Source organism: Rhipicephalus microplus, chromosome 7, assembly GCF_043290135.1.
Source record: "Rhipicephalus microplus isolate Deutch F79 chromosome 7, USDA_Rmic, whole genome shotgun sequence".
NCBI lineage: Eukaryota > Metazoa > Arthropoda > Arachnida > Ixodida > Ixodidae > Rhipicephalus > Rhipicephalus microplus.
Genome location: NC_134706.1, coordinates 84744128 through 84761678, shown reverse-complemented (window position 1 = coordinate 84761678; position 17551 = coordinate 84744128). Strand labels below are relative to the sequence as shown.

The window sequence follows — 17551 nt, the reverse complement described above, 5'->3', positions numbered from 1 at the left end:
CCTAAAAGCATAACCTTAAATAAGGGATTAGAATGATAAAATTTCGAAGTTCTGAAATAGTTTAATTTCGGTGTACACATAAATGGAAAAACACAAGGTCTGCTTAATTAGGCATATTACATACAATATGATATGAAAGGTTGCGGTGTTCGCTTAAAGTTTCTGTTATTTTCCGCCCCAAGTGCATAGGAATACTATTGTCATCACTAATGACACCATTACACGTATGGAGTTATCGGGCATGTCACGTGGCAAGGAGATACCTTTGCACGATAACCTAAATGATATCTTCGAAAACGCTTTTCTGAATAACATTGCAGACTCCGAGAACAGTCATACACCGGCGGACGTACAAGTGGCTGCAAAGTTGGCGTCTGCAGAAAGGCTCGCCATACAGAAGCCGAACATAGGTGCGCTAAGGGCAGACGAACATTACGCTCACCAGCGGGTGACCACCACTGACGACGCGTCCTCACAGAAGGTACGACTTCTTAACTCGCCATTATGCTTGAATGTATGAATGAGAACCGAACGGTTTGAAATGGTGGCGGTGGACGTGGTGGTGAGGGTGGGGGGGGGGGAGTACAAAATTAATTTGTGGGGGCACTACGCATTCCAAAAAGTTGTTCTTGCCAGGTAATATGGAAATAAATGAGTCGCACTCTGATAACATCGGCAAAATGAATTCCGTGCTTTTATGAACGAAAACGAAGCTTTTACATGAACCACACGGTAGTGGGGCACTCCAGAGCTCCAGATTAGGTGTGACCAGCTGAGGTTCTTTACTGCGCACCTAAATCTGAGTTCACAGGTCACAGCCAGTCGCTTGAGCCGAAGTTGAGCGGCTTTCATTTGAAATTCATGGTGCGTCCTCGATATCAACAGCGCCCGACCTTAGCCTATGAGCTACCGTAGCGGGTGCTGCACAGCAAGGCGAACAGCCTTGAGCCAATGCTACCAGCACAGGACTGCCGCTGAAACTTGATCCCGTTTCTCTCACCTAGAAGTGTTTTGTATAGAAGCTGAATAAAGAAAAGAGTAAAAATTCTTCCTCATGCGTTCGCTCAGCGAAAATATTATATGGTCTATGAACTCCTGGCGTGAACTTAAGAACAGGTGAATCTTCTGCAGATGAGCACTTCTACCGTTCGGATGGCTGACTGCACTCCCAGTATAAAGTAGCAGAGGGCCTCGGAAATAAGCTCCAGAAGTGAGCCATTTAGTCGAAGCTAGTTGCAGAGGGCAAGGGTCGCAATTGTTCCTTCGTGAATGTTACGGTAGGAAGCACGTGCTCAAAGAGACAAGTTAGAGACAAAGCACCCAGACCATGGCCCTCGCGATTAGGTTCAGCCGCCCCCATCGCGCTGCCATAACTATTCGCGGACGCCACGACCATACGAACTTCGTAACGGCAGCTACCGACTGGTGCGCTCCTGTTGCAGCCTGCATATACGCTCTGCAGCGGCCACGTTTGAGTGCAGTGCTCCCGAATTGCGGTGCATCTACCAGGACTGACGAAATGCCAACGCTGGTGACGTGTGCCCAGTAGCAATGAAGATAGTGAAGGAACGCCTTGCGGATGATGCAAGTCACACTGAAACACCAAGACAGGCGCACGACCTCCGAGGAGGTCGTGGCCAGGCGACGCGTGGAAACGCTGAGTGTGTAAACACCAGGCGCAAGCAAGGCAGAAGTACGACAACGCGGAAACGAGGCGTACTGGTGACATGAACAGCACGCGACACGCCAGAGGGCACGGCGCGCGCGGTGGGGGAGAATTCAACAAAGATATGAACGGCATTAGCGAGTTCGAATTGTTGGGCCAGGTTATAGTTGGGTCGTTACGCCGGCGCACGTTGATGATGTAGATCAGTTTACAGGTTAGGAAAATTCCGCTCTGTGGAGGAGAATAAGTGCATTGCGTCGCTTCACGCTTCGCGCCTCAGGCACGCTTCGCCTCAGCATTTTCGTTGCTAATTATGTGTTGGCGCTTGCGTTTCTTGCACAGAAAAACTTCAGATCTGCTGCCCATCAATCTTCACGGCGTGGAATAAGGGTGTGATATTTATTACGAAAGTATTTAATTCCTGGGTCCAACAGGGGCAAACGTACCTTAAACCAACTATAGCTGGTTAAAGCACGAATCGTAAACATCGTGGAGGAAGAACCGCGAGCGAGTGCGATGTTCAACTAAGATTTGCAGGCGATACGTGTCTCTTGCGCGTTCAGAAGCTATGAATTAGTTTGAACTGCGCCAATCTCAGTGCTTGATAAGTTGAAAAGAAGTGGCATCCAAAATATGGATATCACCGCAAGGCCAATGTGACAGCAAGAATGGGGAATGTGACACGAAGAAGGATAAGCAGCTTGGTACTTGCATTGCTCCACTGTGGCAAAAAGAAGGACGCTTGAAAAGAACGTGCTGGTATATAAACAGGATAAAAAAGGGATAAGTGTGAACACTGAATATGTGTGAACTAGCATTTGGCACAGTTATTCTGTCTTTGTCTTTGAGGAATACGCTGCGGAGGTCGACAATGTTGAACCTGGTGCTCGTAGATACTTCTTTCTAAACTGTGACGCAATGAGTGACCACTGTGCATTTTAGGCAAAAATTCACTTTTTTAGAGTGCAGGGAAGGTTTCAGTAAGAAGGAAGAAAGGACAGAGTGCTCTGTCCTTCCTCTTTTCTTTTTCAACCGTTCCTTGCGCACTCAGAAAGTATATTTTTTTTCCAAAAATACATTACCGACCAGCCCAAGTAGCCACTCTTTTGCTGCGTATCATGCCCCGCTGTGTCGCCTGATGTAAGCTGCATCCAAGGCTGTGCCCATTATTTTTTTCTCTTTCAAGCACTTGTGGTAACAGAAAAGGGTCACTTTATTGGGCGTGGATCAAGGGCAGTGTGAGAGACGTACGGTCGTGGCCGGGTGGTTCGATAACGTGGGGAGCTCGTTTTTCGCCATGCAAGTTTAGCTTATGCCTGAGTTTTAACCACCCTAATTGAAGTTTTAATACCCGATCTAACGGCCACATCTAACAGCCGTACGCTACCATTCATGTTTTGAGCAGTTTTCAGTGCTTGCTTGTACTTGCGAGTTTTAAACAGATTGGTATGACTTGTCTAAATCCAACATTTTGTAATGTACATACCAACCGGCCCGTTTCAGTTCACTAATGAAGGTGAACTTTCTTCATTCTGCTTCTGAAAACACTGTTTACACGTGAGCGCAGCATGTTCAAGGCAATATATGTGAAGTTTATTGAAACATTTATGTTGAGCTACATTGCAAAAATATCACATAAGCAGGACCCAGAGGCAAGAAAAACTGCCGGCAACCTATTGTGAATATGCATGTTGCCTGATTGAAGCCATCCACATGAAGGCAGCAAGAGTGACTCCCAGAGAAGGCTTATTGTGGAAGCGGAGAGGAGAAGCTCCTTAATGCCTGGCCTTATCGGCTTCCGTCACGCTGCACAAAACCGAAACCAAAACCTAACACCTGCACTATGAAGAAGGAGAACATCTGTGTAAAAAACCACATTTTATGTGCACATATATAATCAAGTTTGTAACAGTAAGATACACGGTCACCTGCGTGAACTGTCGATATGTCCATCCGTGCATCTGTCCGTCCTTTATACCAGCTGGGAACTTCAACGTAGACGTTATAGACTTTAGGATCCAGCTTCACCCACTCATCATTCACTTCATGGAGATGCGTAAATTTTTTAGCAGTGAGTATTTTAGTTTCGCTAATCAAATATGGCACCTTTTTTCGCGTACTTTTACAGATATGAAGAAAGGGTGACGAATTTCGTTCTTATTTATTCATGTTGGTTTTTCACGCAATGTCATAGAAATATGCAGGAAAAATAACCTATACAACCATAGCAACCGTGGAGGCTACTCGAAATGTCTGCAGGTAGTAGTGATAATTTACTTCGCTCTGTTAGCTCTGCCATGAACCGCAGGTCTGTTTTCACCCTGGCAGATCAGCTTTTCTGTATGAACAGAGAGAGCCTTTACCACTCTTCGTAGTAGCGTATACCTAGTACATTTCATCGTGAAGCATTCTTTCTTAACAAAGATTCGTAGCATCCGGGACGGCTTTTTATTCTCCCATACTACAGTACTAAGTACTCTAAATCATTAGAAACTTTTTCTAAACACATTGGCTATCGTAATGAAATTATTCGCACTTGTACCATACATGCTGTTAGGGACATCTTACGTCTCTGCTTCTGTATGATACCTTGTAGTCTGAGGTAAAAGCCTTAAATGCCTCAGGAAATGAGAAAAGTGATCTTCGGCGTAGTAATTGCTGTCCTCAACAGAAATGTCCTCAAAGATCGCTATCATCAATATGAGCATTTTGATTATCTTCACTATAATAAAAAAATGTCAGCATATCCACGAAGTGAATGATGGAGAGTGGGGCGAAGCATTCGTCCGTCCATTCGTTCTTGTTTCCGTCCGTCTATGCGTCCGTCTGTGTGACCGTCCATGCGTCCATCCGCCCGTCCGTGCGTGCGTCTGTTCGTACGTCCGTCCCTGCGTTCATCCATGCATCTGCCCCTGCGTCCGTTCATGCGTCCATCCATGCATCTGTCTGTGCGTCCGCTCGTCCATCTATTCAACACTCCAAGTACCACCATCTCGCATCTTTTCATCATATATTCTCCATATAGAAGCCCCGTCATCCAGCGGACATTCCAAGGACTAAAGAAATGTTGTCACAGGCACACTTTTTTACGGCTTGCACTTCGTGTCTACTTTCCACTTTTAACCACCTCGAGTTCATGGTATATACTAGTTCACTGTATTCATGGCACAGCGGCCCAACGCTCGCTAAACCTTTCTAAAACCAAGGATGCTGCGCCCAGCGAGTATAACGTAGCAACCCTTTCCTGTCAGATAGTGCTCAATGTACATGCAAATGGCTGCTATTGGGAAATTAGAGACAGGATAATTCGGCTTTTCGTGAATGCGCACGCTGCGAATTTTTTATTGTTCAACAACGCACGGGAGAAATCTCCCAGCGGCACCACCTTGCAGGTCAAAACGTAATACTGGTTACACACTATGACTACGATGACTGCGAGAGACGAACAGCTGCCGCTTTAAGGAGCTTCGCCCCTAAAGAGATGATTACCTGGTAGCCACACCGGATAGGGTTCGCCTTCGAATTGTTGTCAGAGAACGCATGAAAGACAATGTGTGTTTTAAATGCGAATGCATTTCTTAGTCGGGATATGTCAGGCGTCCATCGAGATCCGTTCATCGCACTCTCCCATAGCAACAGCCATGGTCGCGCGATACCCTAGCAACTGGACTCCCCGCCATGTCACGCTTCGGCGTCAGCAGCTTTCAGCAAAAGCTGCGGGCGCGCACGCTTATCCTCGCCCCTAGAAAACGGAGCCCCCACCTTTTTAGTGGCCAAGCTCAATAAGCCATGGGTCGCGCGTCCACGATGTATGTAGTAGTAGTCGTAGTAGTAAGTAGCCACCTCCACGGCCGGACTAGAGGAGCGGCACGCGCGCACTCTATTGGATTAGGGAGAAAACCCGCGGACGTTAATCATAAATAAATAGATAAATGTTTTTGACAAAATAGCCCGCAGAGACGAGTATCGGTGTCTTAATCTTCAATAATATTCGCCTTGAATTTGATGCTTACAAAACAAAACTAGTTACAGCAAAACGCACTTTGAGCACTATCTGGCCACGTTAACCTTGCTGGGCGTAACATCTTTGCTCGTAGCAAGGTTTAGTCAAAGTTGGGCCATGAACTAGCGGCAGTGAAAGGTGGGAAATAGACACGAAGCACCGGTCGTAAGAGAGAGGATACGTGCACCTCAAGTTTAGTCCTTGGAATGTCCACTGGATGTCCTATATTATGAATGCATAATTAAAAAGATGCGAGATGGGGTACTTGTAGTGTTCAGTAGACGAACGGACGGATGGACAGACGCACAAGCAAACGAACGGACAGCAGACAGATGCGCGGACGAATGAACGGATAGACGGAAACACAGACGGTCGCTCTGAGGGATGCGCGGTCGGACGGAAGCGCGGACAGACTGACGAACACTTTGCCCCACTCATCATCATGTACTCCGCGAATATGCTGCCACCGCCTCAATGCAGCGCGTTTGAAACGCATTTCTAGCATTTGTACCGCCACCATTTGTGTAGCGCTTGTGTTGATCAGACGCTGAAATTATGGTTGTCAGGTACAATGACAGGTGCTGTGCTTCACCACTGCTTCTCTCGCCGTTCACTGGCTGATGAATGTGTGAATAAATGGTTACGGTACAAATCCTCGTCTCGTCAATAATTTACTTTTATTCAAATAAAATTATGCTCTCAGCACAAGGAATGCATTCGCATTTTTCCGCAATTTCCTCGGGGGGGGGGGGGGCATTTTTTTCGTAAGCACCACACACACCACTGTTCGTACAAGTTCGTGAAACGTGAGTAGCGAATGGTAAATCCACGTCGCTGTACGCGTAATTTTAAATCTATTTGGCTAAAGACTCCGCAGTGTCGTGACTTCCGCAGCTGTCTGTATAGCATAAAAATGTTATATTCAAATGGTATCTACTTTATTAATCTATGATACAACAAAGTATTTCAACACAACCCGCCTAAAAACATAAAAAAATCGTTCCATTTACATGACGGTAAAGGCCAATAAGCTATGTGAAGGGATAAAGTCTACCTTTCTCCAAACAAAGAAATATATCGCAAACCTATGTGCAGGAGAACTGTAATTTATTAATACACACTTAACCTAACCCACTAGTACAGCAGGCCAATACTTTAGCTATCGAGTGCAGTGGCCCCTTCTTTTTTATGTCATCGTGATTAGATAAAATGAAGCTGCGAAAATTGTGTGCGCATGTGCCTTGTGGACATGCATATGCCTGCACCGTTTATAGAACTTAAGTCATATCAAAAAGATACATAACAAATCACAGCATATCCATAGAGGGAATGACGAGGAGCGAGGCGAAGCGTCCGTCTGTCCATCCGTGCATCCGTCCGTTCTTCCGTGCGCCCGTTCATGTGTCTGCACGCGCTTCCGTTCATCTGTTCTTGCTTCTGTCCAGCTGTCGTCCGTGTGTGCGTTAGTGCGCCTGTGCCTCTGTCCATCCGGACGCACGAATAGATGGACACTCGGACAGAGGCATGGACGCACGGCCGGATGGACGGAAGTACTTACCGACGGTCAGACGGACAGATGGACAGAAGCACGATGCATGGATTAATGGAATCACGAACGGTCAGACAGATGGACGGACGCATGGACGGATATCAAAAGCACGGACGAATAAATGGACAAAAGCGCGGATGGACGGATGGACGGAAACACGGATGGCCAGGCAGACGGATGTATAGAAGCACGGACGCACGGATGGATGGACGGAAGCATGAACACACGCACAAACAGAGAGACAGATGAAAGCACGGATGGACGGATGAACGGACGGATGAACGGATTGACGGAAACATGCACGGACAGACAGATGCATGGATGCACGGACAGTTCGACACATGGATGCATGGACGAACGCTTCGCCCTACTCACCATTTACTCCGTAGATATAGTGTGGAAACCACTAATGAGATCTAGTTGTAATATTCTCAAGGACTAATACACACAAGACGCCACCTATTGAGCAAGCCATAAACTAGAGATGGCTTCATTCTACATACGGAGGAGGGATCGACCTACGCGCTCAGGAGCTTCGTCCCTGAAAGAACTGTGGCTCGTGCATGATAGTTAAAGAATTGACCGACTGTGCACGCGTTCTCGTTCTCGGCTCGCGCATATTCGTTTCAATATCATCCACATCATGGTTTGGCAATGTTTTGAGGTGGAGGACCGAGTTTCGATGAGCAGTAACGGTGGTGGCCGCACGAAAACTCGGAAATGAGGGGGGGAGGCATGGCTTTGTTGTAAAGCAGGAAACAATTTACCGATTTGGCATTAGTAATGCATAGGATTGAAATAAAAATCATAATTATAAATCTGAACTTTGAGCCACAAGGTTGCTATTTATGTACATGAGGCTAAATGAAAGAAAAGTTGAATGAAAATTTGGGTGCGGAACGCTCTTGGCCAACTCGCAAATATCTACAACACGTTTGCTCACCGAGAGACGCAGGGAGTCGTGGAGGTGTTCATCAGACAGTTCAGAATGGGAGGGGGTGTTGTAATGACCTCGTTCCGAAGGCTTCATATTACATTCTCGCTGCCTGCATGCGGCCCACGGATGGCCATTTGCCGACCTCTAATCAAGATGAATGCACTCGTGGAGCAGGTCGTAAATGCTTTTATAGCCCTTTTTGTCCCAGGACCAGTGTACTGGACACACATACACACGAAAAGAGATGGTGCAGAAAATGAAGAGACGATTTCTTTTCTCCTATTCCTGTAATAGAACCGGTCATGGCGTCTTTGTGCAGTTGGGAGGCCAGCAGAAATTGCCCGCCTTGACAGCAACAGTAGCTGGGACAACATGGCCGGAAGGAACGCTAGTCGCAGCCATGCCAGTCAACAAAAGCAAGCGGGTTTCCATCGATCCGCATCCCACCATCGAAGACCTCACACCGGAGAGCTCGTCGCCTACGCCGTCCGTGGAGCGTGGTGCGATGAAAGCGCCGCCGATGATGCGCCAGTCAGCCGACAGGGGAGCTGCTTCGGGAACCTCCAACCAACTCGGTGAGGCAGAAATCTCAAAGTCAAACCCATCATGAAAAGGTTGACGCTTGTACCTGGTAATGAGGATTCATTTCAAAATGTATTTACAGCGCATAAAATGATTAAGATGGGACAAAATGTCAGAGGAAAGAGCGCTATGCCAGTGCTCTTTGCCTCTGTTGTCTGGTTCTTTCAAAATCATTTTATTTGCTGTTGACATTTTGAAATGAATCACCTCGGCTAGTGGGACACAGTCACCAAGTTTAGTCCCAATAGGGTTGGGACAGACTGAAAAGCTGGTGCGCACGGGAGGGCGGGGGGGGGGGGGTAGCCGAGCAGAGAGTATGAGCGAAATGTGACCTAACCTTGTAATTTGAAAGATCTCTTTTTTCATATTCCACATATAGATTAAATGTAAAGAGAAATTTTAAGTCAAGTTTAATTAACGATTCCAGTTGAGTTATACATGGTCAACATAGTACTACAGGAGGGCCAAAACTTTCAGAGAAACTGACAAAGGGGACCACCTACGGCTACATGAAGGGGTTATTATAAAACATGAAAACATACAGCAAAATTGTACTAACGTGTGAGCAATGATGAACAACCTTGATCAACAATAACAATAGAGGTTTCAAAGAACATAAGGGTACTAATTATCTGAAAGACTAAAGTTTGGGTGCTGATTCTGAAAAATAAAACTTTCTTTCGACGTTGATGTTGTGACCTAGAGCCTATGTGTGCCCGTTCCCTTGTCTGTAGCTAACCAAGACACAGGCGGAAAACTTATGTGTGGTCTATAGCAAAGTTAGAAAACATCGTTCCGTGTGAATATGCGAACCGCATGCAGACCACATGCAGACCGTGGGTTGCATGATTGAGACCTCCCCCCCCCCCCCCTCGCGGTAAGGCACGCCTCTTTGGCGCTTTTACATATAGGTAGCTCGTTTCTTTTAAAACGGGCTCTGAAGAAAATCTGTTTGCTGGTCCCTTTTTGCTGTTACTCCCGTTAGTTACACTTGTGTATACATGGGAGAGCGTGGCGGCGACTATGGGCCTCCTAACCTCGGCCAGAGGGCGCCACGCCGCGCGCGTTTCGCCGCTTTTCTAGCATTAGCCGGTCGCTCGGTACATCGCTCCCGCCTTCTGCCTGTGCTATCTCAGCACGTTCACGCGCTCTGCATGCACTGTTACATAGAGAAATAAAAAAGGTGAAGAGTGGACACTCCCGTAGACCCCAGCGGCCCAATCGACTCTAGCACACCTAGTGGTTGATGAGAGCAAGTGGCTTGCGCTTCCGGTTTCGGTTTCACTGGCGCAACTTTTGAATTACTTTGCATAACCGACGTTTGGCTATGTCGTAAGTTCATAATTTCAGACCACTATTCATCGCCCAAATGGATAGTTTTTGTAGGTCGTTTTGATTTAGCGATTCCCTGTTTTGTTTTGTTCAGTGGTTCGTGCGAATCGGTCGTGACGTAATTTTTATTTTGATTAAGTTATAAAAAAAAGAGATGCAGGTAATGATAATTCACTATCGTTTTATTCATCGCGCTTGTGTTTTTCTTTTGGAACAAGTGATCAATGTATATATCAGTCAAAGAAACAGAGCATCCGCAATGTTTTATTCAAAGGCAAGGTAGAGTATGAGAATATAAAAAGCACAATATGACAAAGGTAGACAACAAATGCATCTCGCCTTACAAATAAATTGTAACAAATATTGTAACAAATACATAGAGAACACAGACAACGCACACATCGCTAGAGTTGGCAGAAGCCGAGAAACTGGTGAAGTATGACACACCGGGCCAGTGGGTAACTAAGGATCTATGGCAAAAACATAGCGCACAATGCTGATGAAGAAGGAAGAAGTGACATATACACAGCAATGAAGTCGCGAATCACGCCTGGGCTTAACTGAAATAATGCATAGAAAAAAAGAGCGCACAGAAACCACACGACACAATATAACAGAAAGGCAAAGGTGCAGTGTGCTGGCTGTGCTTAAGAACAGCTAGTCCAAAATGAAAAAAAGCAGACTTGATGCCTGCTTGTCCTCAGAAAGGTAGGGCTTTGCAGCTTGCTCACTACGTGAAAGACAAACTTTATGCTACAACACTGGCAGGTCTTGTGGCTTTTGTTATGCGTCGCCTTCATCAAAAACTTAAGATCCCAAGTGATTTGCGTTTGGGTGTTGCTGTGACGCTTGCGAGCTAAAATAGATTGTAGTCATCACTTTATCCAGAATTGTGGACTTTAATTGGTGCTACGAGAGCGGTATTACAGGGCTAATAAATAGCAGAAGGAAACCACTTTGGCTCATTATTTTTCACAAAGGCTCTACATCGTACGTTATCACTCACAAGCTATATAAAAATAAAATGGCAGCGTCCGCAGCCCCATCAAACACTACAAGTTTGGGTATTCTTTTGAAAATTTTGATGGGCAAGATGAGGAGGTTGATGAGAAGCTAAAATACGAAAAGCGTGATAACATGAACCGTGCCCACTTCATACTGTGTTCCTTACCCGCTCGAAGACATTTCAACAAGCGGTTTTGTTATCGATATATTACTTGAGCTGGAGAGATAAAGCATACACAGTGACCAAGCGACCCACAGTAAAGTGTACAGTTCGCCCGTATTTGCTACAAAAAATACAGACAGGATGCCCAACATTCTTTTTAAGGTTATGCAAATCACTTCGAGCGAATACACAGTGTTTGTACTCCTCATAGCGGGTAACCAAAACAATGAATGCAACGAAGGAGTGGTTAGTCCAGTTGAACTGAATATAAGCATATAAGACCATAATGAAGTCTGCTGTAACGAAGTAATAACATAACAAAGCTATTGCAGGATTCGGCTCAACTCCAATACTTTAGTGTAAACCCGCCGCTAATTGCTAACCTTTGAACTTGTCAAGCTGCATGCCCGAGATTGAAGACTGGAACCTAACCCTGTCTAAGTTTCGGTTCACAAAACGCACATGCCAACATAAACGAACCCGGCAAAACATTTTCAGAAACTTAGCGCGACACCCAGCAGAGCAGAAATGAAAATCGCCAACACTTGACAGATGGTGATACAAAACATCGCACACTTTCAGGTGATGTGCAGTGGCCTCAATTATGGCAAGAAAGCGAGATTCAAGTTGTTGTACGTATGCAAAAGCTGCTTCTGATGGCACAGTGAGATTCCCAAAAAGTTTGCTGGGGACGTGGTATGCTTTGAGCATTGTGAAATACTGGTGGGTACCCTTAAGCGTCTCACTGTCGTCTTTCAGTAACTGTGGGCAACTGCAACCGTCACATGCATTCCGAAGGAAGTGTTTGATGAGAAAACCAGCTACATAATATGCAGCGGAGTCATCGATAATATGGGAGTGAATGTTTGTCGCAAGTTCAGAGAGATCGTCTAGAGCGGGAAAGTCGTCAGGCTGTGGCTGTGCACACTCCTCATTATCCACAAGAGACGCACTGGTGAGGGAGAATGGCGACAGCTGTTCCTGGAGGAGGTCACATTCATCATCCTCGACATTTCCGTATTCTGACAGCTTGAAGAGTTTTCTTATGCAGATGTGCTTCAGGCCACAAATAAATTGTGCTACATTGGGGTTGGTGTTGCAACCCTGTTTTTGCCTAATGTGGCCAAATATGTTCTCCAGAGGATCCTGTTGAAGCCTGCGTGTTAACAGGTATTCAAAATTGTAATTTTTGGAGAGGTCGTCCCATAGTTGACAAATTGCCTGAATTGTAATTTGCCAACCTACGATGGTTTGTGGTTGACGTCTGCCAACAAACTGCCATGATGCAATCCAGGGAAGCTGGCCTCGGAGGAAGTCAATCAGCTCTGAATCATTTTTCATGATTGCATGCCGCAGCTTTTGCGAAGTTCTTTTTTTACTCGAGCTGTTCAAGGCATCGAAAATCCTGTCCATACGATCACAAAATTGAGCTGTAGTGATGGCCGAGGCAGGCAGCACCTTCGCATACACCATTGCCGTGATAGCAATCGAAACTGATGCACTGAAGACCTGAGTTGCTCTGCTGACCTTCATATTAGAAAAAGGTTTCTGATGAACGTGCCGTTCAGTCAACTTTGGAGCCAATCGCAACCGCAACTCATGTGAGGATTGGTAAAGGCTTACAATGTGCGACCAGTTAACGATGTCATCCCCAATGTATAACTTGTGTGCTTGGACATTATTGCGCGTTGTTTTAATTAAATGCGGAACATCAAAAATGTAATATACCCGCTCACCATTAACTTCAAAAAAAGGCTTTGCTACAGTCACTTTTAGTTGGTTAGCGAGACTTACATTTGAACTGCCCTGGTCACAAATGACTGCTTTCACTGCAATATTAATGCTCCTAAGCTCCAAAATGAGTGACACCAGCAAGTTATGCATAACAGATGATGGTGTTGATGTGTGCCCTATAGTAAAAGCAACCGGTTGAACCCACTTTCTCGAAACACCAACAAGAAGAAAAACCAGTGCTCGATCAGCGATGGTTGAAGTGCGATGAGTGCCATCATCTGTAAAACCCTGGACAACGTCTCTTGAAGCATCATAGTACAAATTCTTTTTGAGTGCTATTTCGTCGAAAACTAAAGCGCACACTCGGTCCCGTTCATTCCAAGCTTGAGTATTTGTTGCAATGGAAGAAAGGATTCCTGGAATTATGCCTGGAGTCATCTTTACATTAGCTAGCCACCTCCTTAATGAACGCCGGGAGGGCAAAGAAAAATACGGAGCCAGAAATCGGTATGCTCGCGGACCTCGGAAGTTTAAGTGAAGAGCGAATTTCTTGAACCACACGGGAAACCGCTTGCCCTTGCATTTGGGCCTCAAGCGAACATGTGCAGAAAGAAGTTTAAAAACCTCCTCGGTGACGTGCGGTCGGATAACTTCAAGGGCCTTCGTAGTCGATGACGGTGCTTGGTGAGGCTGTCTCTGCAGTCTTTTGATAGTTTTCCGCTGTGCTGCTACTTTGGCTTGCAGATGTTTAATGGTTTGCTTGTACTTCATTGATGGAGACATTGTCGCTGGCACACAGGAACGCACTGCAATAAACAAAAAAATTGATGTAAAAGCGAAGAACAACTAATCCCATACGAGCACTTTCCTCGCTCTTTCAGACCCAAGGTCTGAAACTTTCTGTGGTACAAAGTTTTCGATTCCACTACCTAAAAACAAACCATTCACAATGTTGACAATGCACAAAAAAAATGAAAATCACTGAGAGCCCACCCTTACATTTTGTAAGTGCACACGTAGTGTCCTTTTGAGGATAGTTTCCTCAGAATGTCCTAAACATAAAATAGCACATTAAAAACTGCTGCAATAAAAGCATAGTCACCATTTTCTCTAAGGCACTCAGGCGTGGAGCTGTTGGCGGAGACGTCTTCTGGAGGGTCTTGTGAAGCTTGTTCAGTGCCTCGGACAATGCTGTCGGAACAATCTTGCGAGCGGCCTGCGGAAGTCTCTATATCAATCCACTCTGGTGTTGAAGTGAACATACAACTTACCGGCCACACAAGTTCCTTTTGTGACAGCTGAACGACTGGTTAAGGTTTTCTCCGGCAAGACGAAATCATCAGAAATTCTTTCACCAGCTACAAGGGAGCTGCCACCTGCAGAGGTTTGGTCAACAGTCAATTTGGGTAAAAAAAAAAAGAAATCGCGACACTGAACGCACCCTGTTCATCGGGGCACCTCAATGTGTGGGAGCCGCTTTCTGAAGCCTCTACCGCAGGTCCTGAAGAGATGAAATTACGACAATGTGTCAGTAAGAGGCTTATAATAACACAAACTGAAGCTCATCCGCACCTTGCAGTGCAGCTTCTGCAGCCATGTCACAGTCACTACTTGAAGCGACGCTCAGAGAACCTGCATATATGTGCAGTTGGTACAAGTTACAAAGCTTGTAGCATGGGGAAGCTTAAACAGCTCTTTCAAACGCATAAATTGGTCGAACGTGGAAGAAAAGAGACGGCACCAACTAGGAAACAAGTAATTTGTGATTTTTGGAATTATCAACAGTGGCAGCTTTCACTGATGAAAGGTATACGTACATGTGCACTCAGGCTTGAAGATAACGTGAAATAGCCCTTTAAAGTCTTTCAAAACAAGTTGCGCAGGTCCAGAGCATCAAAAAATGACAGAAATGTAAAGCTGCTGTTAGGAAGGTAATAGCCCACAATTCACAGAACTTAAGACTTTCCAAGTGTTACTTCTGTAGTGAGGTTTCTCTATCGGCTACAGAGATCTTCACGGTTAACTGTCGCCACTGATTCAATACAAGTGGCTGCTATTGCACATATTTGAGTTTCAGTCAATCACTTACATGGTGCAGCTGGTTGCACACTGGGAACAGCCATTCTTGTAAGCCTTGTGTGCCCAGGGTCCATGAAACTTTGAGCAGTAAAATGGTCGCTACAAACCCTGTACGTTGCGTACAATAGGCTGGCCGGCTTACTCAGGAGATCATCGCGTCCAGCATACTGCATCCATGCTTTCATCCTGCATTGGCAATGAACTATCAGCTGAAAGGGGAAGTGCTTGAATAGTGATTTTTTATTGTTACCCTCACTTAGCAAGTACGAACAGTAAGCCTACAGACATGCAAACCATACAAAAGCTTTAACACACCTGCCGTCCCGTGGTACGCGGAAGAAACTCGTCCCAGGCTTCTTGTGGGTTCTGCCATTGTTGAAGCACCACGATACACAGCAGTAGCTGCCGTAGCTTGGACCGCCGGACGGCATGGCGTCAGCGCGGTCTGAAAATGTTAGTAAGTGGATGCTTCGCTGTCAAATTACAAAAAAGATATGTGCACGTCATAAGTGTACCAGCAAACCCCTTTGAATGATTAGCTAATCGATGCACAATACAAAACCAGTGATACATCTCTGACCCATAAAACTCTGACTTACAAAGATATACGTCAAGACCACGAACAAAGATCTTCAGAAGTTTCCAGGCCGCTATCCCTTGTAATGCAATGGTATCGCGGCCTGGGAACATTAGAACACCTTCGTGCGTACGCAGTATCAGCAGTACATTGGGAAGAAAAATCGTAGTTGAAATTTGTGCGGTAAAATTATATTGGAAACGTCAAAAAAATTTGTGGGCAGCTTGCACTAGTGGCACAAGGCTAGCGAAGAAACGAAGATGATGGCCACTTGGCTAGTCCAGATTTGCCTCCGGCACACCAAGAATTATTCGTGTTCCGAGCCTTCGGGAAATGCGTCGTGAAGCATGCGAGGCCCAACAAACGCTTCTCAATATTTTGCACCGAGCCTACGACCTAGCTGCCCAGCTATGCTCAGCGCACAGACGCTCGCGTCCGTGGCAGACGCAGCACGCGTCGCCTCGGCTTGACGCCGTGCCGCCTTTTCTATACTGCATACGTTGCACAATGTTCCCGTCTAACCGCCGCATAGAGCCACAAACTTTCTTTTTAGCGAACCTCCCAGTCCTTACAAGCTTCAGAAAAAGGTTACAACTGCGTGAATGACACGCCACGTAAGAAACAAACTCGCACACACGAAGCGCAACGTGTGTGTGTGCATCTTTCTATGTTTGTTGCATGGTGTCTTTTTCGCGCAGGCGTAACCGTTTTCTGAAAAAATGACCCAACAAGACCAACAACATGTCATTCAACAAGCTTCGCTTGAAAACGTGCCTCACCTGTTATCTCACGCTTGAAAACGCCGACGCAGCCGACGTTGACGAAAGCGACGAAAGCGTCTCGCCGTCAGTCATGCATGGGCTTGTCGCTGGATAGATGGTGTTTATGACAGTACGGCTGAAGAAAAATAATCGCGTAAGGTGTGTTGAATAAATCGTTTTTATGTATAAAGAACATACCAAATTTGGGCGTGTAATTATTAATTTGTGAAAACAATTCTGTTGCATTGATTATAACTGTGTTTTTTTTTGCGCTTGCGCCCTCTGACGTGTGGTGGGAGCACTAGTTCGTTACGTAGTCGTGACGCACTTCCTGAGGCCAGGTTTCGCGGAGTGTCCGCTCTTGTCTTCTTCTTTCTCTATGACTGTTATCTGGTCGCCCTCCACGTGCAGCATCACCTGTGACTTGCTTCGAAGGTTTCAAAAAATCTATGTAAAAACATTTTCAGGGTGTGAATCTTATCTGAATGGAGAGCGATCCCTTGACAACCTTTGCGGGACCAAGCAAGTCAAACACGATGTCTTTGAGCGAGTCCTATGTGAATGTCGATGGTGAACAGCTGCTTTTCTATGACATTAAAAGTGAGGTGATGGCCTGAATTCTTTATGTATGTTACCGGTAATACAAGCATTTGCTACGGCATTCCTGTCTGTTCAGAGCTGTTGGCAAAGTACCGCCATGCTTTCTCGTGCATTTGTATACAGCGTTCGGATTTCTATTGCTTGAATAGAAAGTTCGTCACGCGGCTTTCAACTTATTAGGAGGTCAGTGTGAAGGGACTAAACTTACGTCTGCCCTGTTCAGTCCCTGGCACCATTTGAATGCGGTGTGTTCAGTTTCATAAGAGTTTCACTTTTGCCAAGGTTTTCATCGGATGCTAACAAGGTTGTATCGTATGTTTCTAGCAGCACATGTTTCATTTCGGACAATATTCGCGCCTGATCACGCAGCGTGTTCACTGATTCGAATGTCGATTAGGTTGCTTTGACAGCTCTCTTGGTCGTTGTCATATCACACAATACCCACTAAGATAGAGTTTGTTTACAGTTACGCAGAGATGCGTCCCTGTCAACCGGGTCAAATTTCGTCAAACCATCGAAAATTTCATACCTGCCTTGGTACTTCTTTCAACTCGTTCTCATAG

The 17551-nt window shown here is 45.7% G+C and overlaps 2 protein-coding genes across 3 annotated transcripts; one reads left to right on the top strand and one right to left on the bottom strand.

The window, feature by feature from the left end:
• Window positions 1-241: 241 nt before the first annotated feature.
• On the top strand, window positions 242-8765 carry LOC142767808 (uncharacterized). The gene is made up of 2 exons (XM_075870050.1): window positions 242-481; window positions 8475-8765. The coding sequence occupies exons 1-2, from the start codon at window positions 242-244 to the stop codon at window positions 8763-8765; spliced, it is 531 nt and encodes a 176-aa protein (XP_075726165.1).
• Window positions 8766-10230: 1465 nt separating this feature from the next.
• On the bottom strand, window positions 10231-16492 carry LOC142767531 (uncharacterized). Of its 2 annotated transcripts, XM_075869395.1 has the most exons (8): window positions 16407-16492; window positions 15366-15495; window positions 15061-15236; window positions 14544-14603; window positions 14413-14472; window positions 14243-14347; window positions 14074-14187; window positions 10231-13777 (listed from the first exon to the last, which is right to left on the bottom strand). In XM_075869395.1, exons 2-8 carry the CDS (start codon window positions 15479-15481, stop codon window positions 11616-11618), a joined length of 2793 nt encoding a protein of 930 aa, XP_075725510.1. In that variant the 5' UTR covers window positions 15482-15495; window positions 16407-16492; the 3' UTR covers window positions 10231-11615. The 2 variants fall into 2 exon arrangements, with proteins under 2 accessions (XP_075725510.1, XP_075725511.1); XM_075869396.1 differs by having other exon boundaries at window positions 13743-13777; window positions 14074-14347.
• Window positions 16493-17551: the final 1059 nt, after the last annotated feature.

Bases quoted from the DNA above. Each gene is read 5' to 3' on its own strand.
- LOC142767808 (XM_075870050.1), top strand. From the start codon at position 242: ATGTCACGTGGCAAGGAGATACCTTTGCACGATAACCTAAATGATATC. The intron at 482-8,474 runs GTACGACTTCTT...GTCTTTGTGCAG, and splicing joins ACGACGCGTCCTCACAGAAG to TTGGGAGGCCAGCAGAAATT.
- LOC142767531 (XM_075869395.1), bottom strand. From the start codon at position 15,481: ATGCCGTCCGGCGGTCCAAGCTACGGCAGCTACTGCTGTGTATCGTGG. The intron at 14,473-14,543 runs GTGCGGATGAGC...TCATCTCTTCAG, and splicing joins TGCAGAAGCTGCACTGCAAG to GACCTGCGGTAGAGGCTTCA. The intron at 14,188-14,242 runs GTAAGTTGTATG...AGACTTCCGCAG, and splicing joins AAAAGGAACTTGTGTGGCCG to GCCGCTCGCAAGATTGTTCC.